Raw genomic sequence first — 12,584 nt, 5'->3', positions numbered from 1 at the left:
AGATTTATTGATAAGGGAAAATAACATACAACTGCTCACTAGCCTGGGTGGTATTAGACTAACTTACAAAACTATCCTTTAAAATTACTTGGGCCTCTTGGTCCCTTCTCACCCCCATCTCTAAACAGTATACTTACATACTTCATACACCCTTACTCATTCTCTCACTCGCACTCAAGCTACAATATATTTAAACATCTTACAGAGTAACTATATTTTGACATTTGGCGACAGCATGTTAGAAATACTAGTTACTCATCTAATCCTTAAATTTATAACCACTTATCCTTGAAACTAAAATAAAAATACTTAAACACCGAATACTTTTACTAAAGTAAAAGCATAGAAAATATTTACAACAAAATATTTTTCCTGCTCCTACACTATTATCGCCGCAAATCCGCTGCAACAAATAATAGAATATTGATTGCCGAAACACATCTACACTATAATATTTCTCTCTGAAAAACTTCTCAAATTCCGCAACACCGCTACAACAAAGTCGCAACATTCGACAAACCCGATTAAAAAAAAAGTGCGTAAGACTCCTTGGGTCCCGATTGGGAACCCAATATTGGAATGTAACGCTAATCTGAAAAAGATCCTAATAGGTATAATATCCCTATTGGGTTCCAATCGATCTATCCCTGTTGAAACCCAATACATCTATTCCTAGTTAACTAATCATGCATATATTATTTTATCAATTTACTGAATAAAAACGGAATTCCGTGGCACTGTCATTACAGCTGTGACAATTCAAATTCAAATTGATTCATTCGAGCGATGTCATTGTCGAAAGAAATCTCGAAAAAGTGTGAAATCTTTGAAAATAAATTTCTTTAAAGATTTCCATTACTGAGAATTAATTCCATGAATTAGAGAAAGAAATGTTCAGGATTTGACATCATCAGTTTAGTACTTTCGACTTATCGAATCTTTTTGTGAACTTCGAGCTATAAAATACAAATATGTACTATAAACACCTCGTAGGAAAACAACATTTTTTTCCGAGTTATAGACTCTAAATAATTCGAGTTATTGCGTATTTAGGGATTAAGCGGAAGGAAATGATAATTTTTTCTTCTGACTGAGGATTTCCACTTGAAGAGATTCGAATTTTCCAGATTCAGCTGCATAATTTTGCACGACTCATGATGCGAAGTATCAGAGAGTGCTTTATAATCGAAAAATTTGTTTTGCCTCGGTTTCGCAACTATTTGATTAATTACACGATTGATAATCCACGGAGTTTAATTAATTTGCCCATCATTCGATAGATAATTTAATGGAGACTAGGAATTCAAATTGCGCGCATACACGCGCGCTCTAATCCTGAACTAATAAGGAATCAGGGTCCATGTTTTCGAATTATTTCGATACTAAACTAACTTCAATCAACCATCAATTTTAATACATAGGATTAATTCTGTCACTGGTAAAAATCAATTTAAAATAATAGAACCAGAAAAAAATATCAAAATAGTTAAAAGAAAATTCCTATCAATCAGCACATTTTTCGTTTGAAATACGATAACTTGCGTAAAAATTCACGAATTTAATCCTTTTTTCATTGTTAGCTTGAGATCTATTTTGCGGAGATTGGTATTGCAAATGGTCATCTTACTTAGTGTTGTTCAATCGTTATTAATAAAAACTAAAAAATTAAAAAAAATACACATGAGTATACCTATATATATCTGTATCAGTAAATGTTCTACCTACGTGCATGACAGCTGATGCTTTGAAATGAAAAAATAAATTTAAAAGAAAAAAGAAATTGTATTTAAAAGTGATAAAAAAAAAAAAAAAAATAGCAAACAAACAAAAAATAGTAAATTGCAAAAGTATTATTTAAGTGAAAAAAAAGCAAGGTAATATTAAAAAAATATTTTTTTTCTATTTATTGAACGAATGAGCATGAGTCGTGCATTTTTGGACTTGCCAAACTTTTTTTTAAGTACTTCTAAAAATTTTTTTTAATTTTTTATTCTCACGTAGTACACTTTAAAAGTAGATCAATAGTCTGAATGATCAATGACTATTCAAACAAATAATAATAGAACTGAATGATTGCATTAATAAGTAAAAAACTAAATAATACGGTTGTTTTCAAATAAATTGATTAATTGAAACGTTTTAATTACCAAACTTTGATATTCGGGATAAATATTGATAATCAGTTGTGGATTTTATTTTTTTTTTCCACTGATAAAAAATATTAAATATTAAATAAATAACCACAGATTATCAAAATACTTTGATTTAAAATGATAATTTTATTTAAATAATAAACAAAGGTTATTTGTTATCATAATATTTACAGAACATTGCATGCTAGTAATTAACATTGAGTTAATGAGGTAAATAATAATAATAAAATCTGAACTAGTTAATAATAAAGCGTTTCAATATAATAAATATATGTGTTAAGTTTAAGCTTTAAATTCATTGAATAGTTAAGTTTCTAAAATGTTAAAAAAATTATTAAGTACGAGGCTACCGTGCTCAATGACTCTCGAGTCTTTAAATCTCAAAGCAAGGTTCAGAACCGCGTGCGAACGGCTTTTGACGCCTACCTTGACCCACACCTTACTTACCTTAACTTACTTGCGCCTGGTGATCAAAACTCAACCCGCGGTGGTAACTTTCTCGCGTGTAGATCCAGATATTAAGTTATTGCTATTAGATTATACGTTATAATACGCGAGTTTGCAGTCTGGGTGTAGTATAAACTGTAGGGCTCAATAATGACGATTTCAGCCCTTGTGTACTCTCGGATGTAATACTACCATATGTATATTTATATAATACAGTTTAGTTGTGTACTCATATAAATAATACGATATGACCTTAACTACTGTTGCCTCAAACGATTAAGCCCTAACCCCAAGCCTCATACCCCTCTTCTTCTTGTTTACTTCACTATTTTCGAGTCACGGCCTAATATAACGATTCTTTCAATTGATAAATGTAATTAATAGCTTGTTTAATCTGTAGTATTAATTTTAAATATTATTTTTATTCAATTGCTGTGTTAATATTGGAGTGCGTGAAGAAAAATTTTTTTATTGTTTTGTTTTAGTTTTTAAATCGTGTTTGTTTATGTTAATTAACTAAGTCGTATAATTTTTCTTATCGGTAAAATTGTGAGACCTTCATTCGCAAGCAGGGAGTTGAGAAAATTTATTTGTACAGTCTATTTGACGAAATTACGTTAAAAATAAATTAATTAGAGACTTTTTTTTTTAATCCTTTTTCCTTTTTTTAATTGATTAGGAAAATCGAATTTTTTCCGCTGAATTTAATTGATTTTTTCAAAGAAAAATTGCTTTTAAATTCGATACTATAAAGAAGAAGTGAAATATTTTTTTTAATAAATCAATTTTATGGCTTTTTAATGCGCAATTTTCTTGTGATAAATAACCATCAATAAAACAGCTGATACAAATTTTATTATCTATTTATTGAATCAAATTATTTATTTTTTGACATTAAACGATTTGTTTTTGCCAAAGAAATAATTTTTATAATAAATTTTTAATTTTTCAGAGCCTAGTTAAGAGATATTTGTAACAAAAATACAACTATCAATAAATTTTGATGTTAATCATTATTTAAGGACTTTTTGTATAAAATCTTAACAAAAAATGGTAATTCTTAATATAATTAAAAACAAAATTAAACGTTTTAGGTGTAATAAGTTAATGAGGCATATAGGCTTAGCATACTTACCAAGTAATTGAATGATACTGTGATTATTATGATTTTAAATATTAAAGACGTTTAATTACATTTTAATTTATAATAGAAGTCACAATATTTTGTTTAAATTTTTAACATTAAATGTACTTAATTAATGATTAACAGCAATGTGATATTTTATCTCTTATACTTGATAATTTAAACTTAAAGTGCCAAATATAAAAAAAAATAGTTATTGTATTTTTTTTAATCAATTCTAAGAACAGAAATGCATTTATTAAACTACTTACCGGATAAAACTTTTTTATTACAAATGTATTTGTATAAAATCCGTGCCTGTTTATTTGACATGAGTCATTTGCTTTCTTTATCGATGAAATAAATAAAAAAAAAATAAGTAACGAGACCTTAATTTGAAAACTTGTACTCAACATAAAGTCATACTTTGTTTAAAGACAGTCGCTTTAACGAAATGTAAAGTTATTAGAAAACACTTTCTGGTCGTTACTACTTCACCAACAAAATTATTTATAATTTCAAACGTAATTAAAAAAAAAAACTAAATATTTAAACTAGTTAAAATTTATATTACACAACGACTTACTTTTTCTTGAAATATATTCAAATACTTTAAGAAGATTACACCTTCATTTATATAATTGAGAAGTATAAATTGCAATTTATTTTATTAATACTTTCGATCCAATCACTTTAATCTTTTTATAAATAAAATAAAAATATAAAAAATACGTGGATATTAAAATTTGCCCTTTAAATAAATTTTTTACTTTTAGCAAACAAATAAATATTAAGAAAAAAATTTAATTAAACTAGCTTTTGAATATTTTATATAAAAACAGATTTAATAAACCGAAAAAATATAACGGTTGACATTTTCTACTCCCACGTGCGTGAAAACAGCACACATGACTTTTTGCGAAGCCCACGAAACCTTGGATTTGAGGTCCGCCGCAAAATAAATATGCATGCTGTTGAACGTGATTTTAATGCACAACTCGTTTACTTAAGCCATATAATTCTCCTCTTGACTGTCCACAAATATATATCCAGAATCCACCTTTAAAAAATAACAACAACAACTCGATACTAAACAAATGATAAATAAACAACAATAACCGAACGATAAAAATAACTTATGTGAAAATAAAATAGATAAAAATATAAATACTTTATTTATTTGTGTGTATGCATAAAAATAAAAAGTTGAGCTCATATAATGTTGCAGTAGAAACATTCAACCCAGTTGCATTATTTACATTCGGGTAACAATATAAATTGTATGAAATCACCGAGCGATGTCTGTTTGATTGTGTCAATTGGATATACAGAAGAGTTGAGATAGTAACAAGTGCCAACTCGATTGACCTTTCTCTTCTCTCTGCTTGCATATATACATCTATAAAAATAAATATATATATTTAAGTAGACACTTTATTCTCCAGTGAGCTTGAAAACCATTGAAAGTTGTCTTACCCCCAGGAGTACCTAAGTGACATCGAGTTTAGTTTTCTCTATCTCGTTTACAGTAACTTTACCCGAGCTAACTGTCACAATCAAAGTTTAAGTTATCCGTTCTTTACTTTTGCTGACATGATACATTTTATACACACGTGGGTAATCAATAACAATTTATAATGTCTTTTTCTGCAGCAGTAGTGCCCGAAATCAAGAAAAAGGATTTCAATAATTACTTTAAAAAAAAATTTTATTTTTTTATTAGTTTTAAAATCTAAGATTTTTTTTGGCTTTTAAAAACAAAAATTTTTCCATAAAAATTTAATAATTTCTAAGATTTTAAAACTATTCTAAAATACAGTAGTGTTGCGCGCTAAGTATCATTTCAAACAAATAGTTTTCCTCTTTTCGACGACGAAAGAAAATTTCTAGCTAAAATTTTTGTTCAATGTGCAGTACAGGCACATAAATAGTCGTTTCTATTTGAAGGAAGCTCATAAATGACAGCAACTTGATTGCTAAACTCGGAAAAGAATGTCCGATATAACAGAAAACTGTTTTAATCGACTTTACCACTTACAGAGGCCAATAAAGTGTTGTTTCTTTCTGGGGAAAAAGTAGCCTTAACCTCAGCCCCGTTAATCACAAACTTCGAGGTCGAATATGACACTATTTAAAAAAAAATATTTCTACATTATTTTTATTAGTTTGTATTCAGAATTTTTTTTTGCGCTTACCTCTTAAGTTTAAATACCTATAAAAGTTTGTATTGACTTTATAAATTTAATTTTTTTTGTGAATAATAAACTATCGGTTTAATACTCTTAATATAATTAAATTTCAGTTTATTAATAAAAAATTTAATACCTTTGTGCTGTATTTCTTCATCATCATCATTATAATTGATTGAATTTTTAGGTTCATATTTAAGTTTTTTTTTCTTTTTATCTTTAAAATTCTTCAAGCACAAAGATATTTTCAACAATACAAGTTTTTATAATATAAAAATTGTTACTGTAAATAAGTCTAAAAAATAACTGAAAGCCAACGGTGAATTCTTAGAGGTTTCATTCTACCCGAATGAAGAGTTTTTATTGAATTCCCAAGATCTGCGAAAAACAATTACCATTCCTTGAGCGTCTTACCGAAATTTGAACTTAAAAAAAATTTTCCTTTATGTCCTTAGAGTTTTCATATATTTTTTGTTAAATGAAAAAAATTTCAACTTAAAAGTTGATTTTCATTAAATTTTTTGTAGTTGACAAAATTTATTTTTTTATTTATATTTATTTAAATGCCAAGGCTAAAAGCCGAATAGCAAATGGTAGAAATTACATAATGGTAATGGTACACGTAAGTTACATTATGAAACAATTTTACATCTTTGTACAATAGTGAGAACATAGTGTAAATCTAAGTCAAATACAGAGAAAAAGAGAAAAGGAAATACAAAAGAAAAATTTTTTAAAACTAAAAGATCCTGAATTATTGTTTATATAATATCAGTTTGTATAAAACATTAAGTTTACAGATAATTTTAATTTAAAATCAGTTTGGTAATGAAACTAATTCTAGTATCAGTGAAATTAATCGTTTATAAATCAATAATTTATTAGTACCTTGAATTTTCTAACTCCAAATGTTGAAAGAATTCAAGAATTTAAAATAAAAATTTGTTCTCGAAAAAAATAAGAACGAGGCCATTTAAATTACCATTGAAATTACTTATTCGATTAACTGTTCTTCTCAAATTAACTTTCTTTTCTTCAAACTTAAAATTTTTAAACAAATATAAAAAATAAAATAATAATCTAAGTCTTACCTGAAAATAAAAAGAACATATGATGATTATCGAGTTTTAAGAATTGATTTTATTTTGAAGTAGTAAAACGTGAACCAAGGCACTTCAAAGTTCCTCAACTTAAAAAGTTCTTGATATTGAGGATCTTGAGTACAATAGTCGACTAAAGTGATTATTAAAACAAGTATATAAATATGTATTCACGATGTATGACAACGATGAGAACGTGACGAGCTACTCTTACTAATTATCGATTCAAATAAGCGTGACAAGACATTGTCAATTATCAATAGCTTTGAAACATTTTGCAATAGATAGGTAGATAGAGATATAGCAAGTTTAGCATATAGGTGTACCGATAACTTGATTGATCCGGTAGGTGCATATAATGTGTCTGCACAATATAGTAGATCTATACATATACTTAAGCGATAATTGTGAATACGTTAGATCGTAGCGCATCACTCCCATCCTTTGATTCTCTGATGCATTTCGCACATGTGTACCAATTAATTTCGATCGATTCGACCGTGGATTAGTCTGTGTCTCCAAATCGTGCGGGTTCAATTAGACTGACTAGTGAATCATGCTGATTGTACTATACACAACCACTGTCATGCTGCTTTCCATTGCTGTGACGATAATCCAACGGGATTTCAACAATTATGTACATTTTAAGATCAGGATTTTCTCTGCAGATATTTGATGTGTAGTTTATTTTACATAATTCGATCTTTATAACAGAGAAAAAGATTAATTATAGGTCAAAATTTTATCAAGAATTTAATTAGATTGAATTTAAAAACTTAGATTCCTTTTTTTTTTCTCTTAAATAATTTCTTGTTTTGTTTTGTTGAATTTATAAAGATTTTATTACATAAATTAAACGTTGCTTCATGTTTTTATTTCCCATTTACAAGTTTACCACTTCCGTTGAATATAAATGTAAATTATTAAACTTTGAAATTTTGTTAACAGTATACAAATTTCATTTTTAAATATTTTTAAAAGGTAATCTAAACTGACAATTTTCCACCTTAAAATTTAAATTTGAATAGCACTGGGGTTTGAACCCCAGCTATCCGCATTATCTCATGCTTCTGCCTATCGCCAGGATCTAAAATTTAAATTTAAATAAATGAAATCTGTTTTAGACCTAAAATTTGTATTTTCATATCAGACAGAAATAACAAAAAATATTACGCTTACATAACGCTTTCGTATATTTGTAAATATTTTATTTATCTAGTATTTATTTGAAACTGAAATTCGCCTAAAAAAGGACAGATACCATTCCAATGTATCACATATTTTTACTGTTTTTTTATACATAATTTTAACAGTAATTTTATGATATTTGCAGCCGATAGCAGCTTCCTGTTAGCCAATGCTCAAATCGTCGATTTTCCTATCGTTTATTGCAATGAGAGTTTTTGCAAAATATCTGGATTTAATCGTGCTGAGGTCAGTATTATTCATAAGCTTTTTTATTAAAATTAAAATTAAAATTAATAAGATTTATCTCCATCAGCGATAGATATTCTAATAGAATATTTAAATTTTCTAATTATCCATAGCTGCAACCTAACTATTTTCTCTTGATTACTTAAGCGTCGGATTTTTTTTTAGATTTTTCGCGATGAAAATTGGTATTGATCACTAGTATTTTTTTTTAATTATTCGGGTTCAATAATTCCTAGACTATCGAGTTATAAAAAAATGATTGGCGTGCAATGGATTCAGATATGCGAATTTATTCAGTAAATATATGCTTAAAATGTTACAATAAAATCAGTTATTATTAAAAATTGTAATAAAATATTTTTAAAAATTTTTACATTACTGAAAAATGTAAATTTGAAATAAAATTATTAAAATAAAGCAATTATTATGTAAAAGTAATAAAATTGTGGGTGCTTTTTAGGTGATGCAAAAGTCATGTCGCTGCGGATTCATGTACGGTGACCTAACGGACAAGGAAACAATAGCAAGGATCGAGGAGTGTTTGGAGGGTCAGATCCACGATCAATTTGAGATCCTGCTCTACAAGAAGAATAGTGAGTTGTATATTGCCGTCTTTTCTTTACATTGCCACGACCTCTCCCATTTCGTTAGATATGTCGCACGTGTCGAAAATAATTTTGTCTATAAGGTGGTACTGCGACATTTTAAAGGAAAGAATTACTAGGATAGAAAACTGAGCAAAAAGGATAAAAATACTCACGCCGAAAAATAAAAAAGCGTGGAAGTAGATGTGTTCTTTTTCCTTTTATTTTATTCTTTTTCTAGTAATCGTTATCTAACCGCAAGTTCTTGTAGTTTAGTCTTGAGTTTTTCAAATTTATAAAAAAATTTTATACCAACAAAAACGTCCATCGCCTTAATATTTTAGTTCTTCTTTTTCTTTTATTTTTAACTTAATAAAAAAGTCATAAAGGCGAAATAAAATTTACTTAAAAAATTCTCTCCATTCATTTATCATAATATCTCAATAAAAATTAAGATTCGTTAATTAATCCTTAGTTTTTTTACTTTAATGAGTTTGTTAACAAACCAGTAAGTCCGTTAATTAAATATAAACATAATAATAACCTTTTGTGTGTACACGGGGTGTGTGCTGAGTGGAAATAATGTATAAAATCCAAGATTAAACAATAAAAACTCTAAAATACGGGCTTAAATAATCAAGCATGTAATTCTCTATGTTTTAAAGGTAACCCCCGAGGTATGTCTATATGCAGGTACTCTCTCAATGATTATCGATGTAGATATCTCTTTTGCTCGCTCGTCCAATTTAAAATCTGCGTCTATTTCAATCATGCACCGTAAGTGACCGTTTTATATTTCTGAGGTCCTCACTCTACTAAAAAAAAATTAAGTGATCATGATCAGGAAGTTTTTTCTATTAAATTTTGTATATTGCTAAAATTATTTGCTAATTAATTATCACTTATTACTTTCTTATTATTATTAATATAAATTTTAATCTTTAAATGCCTATCATTTTTATTCTACAAATTTTTTCTTAATTATTATTCATTTCACTACTATGTATATCTTTATTAAATCCTTGTAATTAATACCCAGTAATTTATTCGCTGGTAGTATGCTGGACTCTGTAACTAGTTCGATTAAGTCTCGAAGATTATATGTACACTTAACGATTCGCTGAATATTCATAGAAAATTTACGTGAGTCCCAGAAGACTTCGTACTCGGAAAAATAAGTATTAAGTGTTAAGCTTAAAAGTTTTATTTCTTAAGAAAATTATAATGATAATCTTAAAAAATTTTCAACATTTTTTAATAAGAGATTTTTTTTTTTTTTGTTTTATCCGTGGAAGTTAAATATTTGAGTAATGCAAAACAGGTAAAGTAGACTCGTGACTTATGACGGAACTCATTGAATTAAATCAACACTCCGTGATGGTGGCAGCAAAGAGCAAATGAAAGATTCAAACGTGTTGGATTATATGCTACCTTCTTATATTTTTATTCTTAGCTTCTATTTTCTGTCATCTTGGAGGACTGTTTTTTAAAATTCCATCTCATAACTTAGTGTAACGACTCGTTCTGGATTAATTGCAAACTCCGGGCTCCAGAGTGTTCCTCCATGTATTATACATACCACATATTATACATACACATACCTGTAAACATATAACATATTTGTAATCTAAAATGTACATATAGATTTATTTACAAAGTAAGCACATAAACTTACATACAACCCTGTATATCCATCCGTATAATGAATATTGTCTGTGTACATAAGTACTAGGATTATAAAGCTCCTCAATAATTAATCGGCAACATTAGTTATCAGCTGCAAAATAGTTGTCCGAAATAGAAAAAGTAGTGACTTGTGAAAAGAAGACTATTTTTCTTAGCTAGAAAATTTTTATACTACTTTTTATATTTACGTATCTTCACTTTTCTTTTCTTAACCTCGGCAAAGTTTTATCTTTATCTCTCGTCTGCAATTAGTTGACTTTTTTCCTTGGCAATTATTGTACTTAGAAAAAGTAAAGTTATTTTTATAAATTAATTAAATTATTTAGATCTATATTAACTTAATATTAATAATTACAATAATGCATGAAAATATAACTCTTTTTTAATTTTTTAATTAATTAAAATAATATTTAAACTTGTTACTCAACGAAACCAATCAATAATTACATAATTATAAACATTTAGTTGAGTAATAGGACGTTGTTGATTTTATCAAAGTAATTACCTTCCATACCAATGCCGTTTGTAAACTAGAGTTAATAAAACTTAGCTCGACAGCGCACGGAAATTATTCACCTGTATATTTATATATGTAGTCATACGTATATATATATATTACGTATATACGTGTATATATATATATATATATATATATATATATATATATATATATATATATATATATATATATATATACTTATATACTGGAGCTTTTGCGTGAGAACATGAGCCATATTAACTAAAGCATCGCCCATTTTAATGCTCTCCAAATAATTTATTATTGTAGTCACTAGAGATGAACTTAACAATTTATAAAATAGTCTTTCATCACTAACCAAAAATTTAAAAAACATACCGAGCTATATAATCCAGGAATAGGTGAGAAAATATCCATCATTAAGTATAATTAACTAGTTAGATCTTTCTCTGTCATTTTTTGTCAGATCAAAAACCTTTTTTTTTTATTTCTTCCTTTTTAATATTATTTATGCGTTGAAGAAACTTTGTTTTCATCTATAACCGAGTTGTAAATCTAAAAATTAAAATTCAAAGTAAAAAGTAATGCAATAAAATTTTAATGCAAAAATCTAAAAAACTTATCAATAACTCAATTGGATAAAACCCTCCAAAAAAAAAAAAAAAAAAATTGAAGTCTAAAATACTCATCAATCACTGCCTTCGAAATTTATAACTCGTATATAACCAGAGATAAAAATGAAACAAACGTTTCTGTCAACGCTTACAACAATGTAAATAAAAAAGAGTTGTAGATTTGAAATATAATTATCCATGCATAGATAGTTTTCTCAGAGATATGTTTCTAATTATTAAAAATCTATTGTGAATTATGTAGCTTAACTTTTATCTAGTTTAAATTGATAAAGTTTACCAGTTAATAAGCTTTGATTATTAATTAAAATGTCCACAGAGACTCCACTATGGCTGCTGTTACAAATAGCACCGATAAAGAACGAGCGAGATTTGGTGGTGCTGTTTCTCCTGACATTCCGGGATATAACGGCGCTAAAGCAACCGATCGAGACGGACGACAACAAAGGCGGGCTATCAAAGTTTGCCAAACTCGCGAGATCTGTCACGAGATCGAGGTCCGTCCTGGTCTCACAATTCAGCTCTCATATACCGGTTGTCAAAGATACTTTGCCCATGTCTACAAAACAATCTCATCTTGGTCATGTAAGTGTTTATTGCAATTAAATTTATATAAATTATATATATTTCTAGAGTTAATTAAGATCCGAATCTTGATGATAACTTTTAATAATTACTTCTCGAGAGTGAGTCTTAAACATTTAATTAATGAGAAATGTTGCAATTGATTTACTGGCTCACCATTGACCTCTGTTCTT

General features: G+C 27.7%; 1 protein-coding gene and 1 long non-coding RNA gene across 11 annotated transcripts in view; one reads left to right on the top strand and one right to left on the bottom strand.

Moving 5' to 3' along the window:
• The window catches only part of Eag (potassium voltage-gated channel protein ether a go-go), a 52,558-nt gene that overhangs the window by 19,616 nt on the left and 20,358 nt on the right, over positions 1 to 12,584 (top strand). For all 5 annotated transcript variants that reach the window (XM_074242706.1, XM_074242712.1, XM_074242727.1 and 2 more), the window contains 3 exons: positions 8,346 to 8,446; positions 8,907 to 9,039; positions 12,146 to 12,411. In XM_074242706.1, the coding sequence (XP_074098807.1) occupies positions 8,346 to 8,446; positions 8,907 to 9,039; positions 12,146 to 12,411 (500 nt within the window). The remainder of the gene's footprint in view (positions 1 to 8,345; positions 8,447 to 8,906; positions 9,040 to 12,145; positions 12,412 to 12,584) is intronic.
• Positions 4,347 to 7,153, bottom strand: LOC141527359 (uncharacterized). 6 transcript variants are annotated; one of them, XR_012479186.1, is made up of 6 exons: positions 7,004 to 7,150; positions 6,049 to 6,290; positions 5,919 to 5,935; positions 5,200 to 5,870; positions 4,895 to 5,122; positions 4,348 to 4,783 (listed from the first exon to the last, which is right to left on the bottom strand). It is a non-coding gene; the product is annotated as an uncharacterized LOC141527359 (long non-coding RNA). The 6 variants fall into 6 exon arrangements; XR_012479189.1 differs by having other exon boundaries at positions 5,200 to 5,850; XR_012479184.1 differs by having other exon boundaries at positions 4,347 to 4,783; positions 5,919 to 6,290; positions 7,004 to 7,151.

This window comes from Cotesia typhae, unplaced genomic scaffold, assembly GCF_013202065.1.
Source record: "Cotesia typhae breed Kobodo isofemale line unplaced genomic scaffold, CoteBio_Ctyphae contig_11, whole genome shotgun sequence".
Classification (NCBI taxonomy): domain Eukaryota; kingdom Metazoa; phylum Arthropoda; class Insecta; order Hymenoptera; family Braconidae; genus Cotesia; species Cotesia typhae.
The sequence above is the reverse complement of the archived record's forward strand: the minus strand, read 5'-3'. Positions and strand labels throughout refer to the sequence as shown.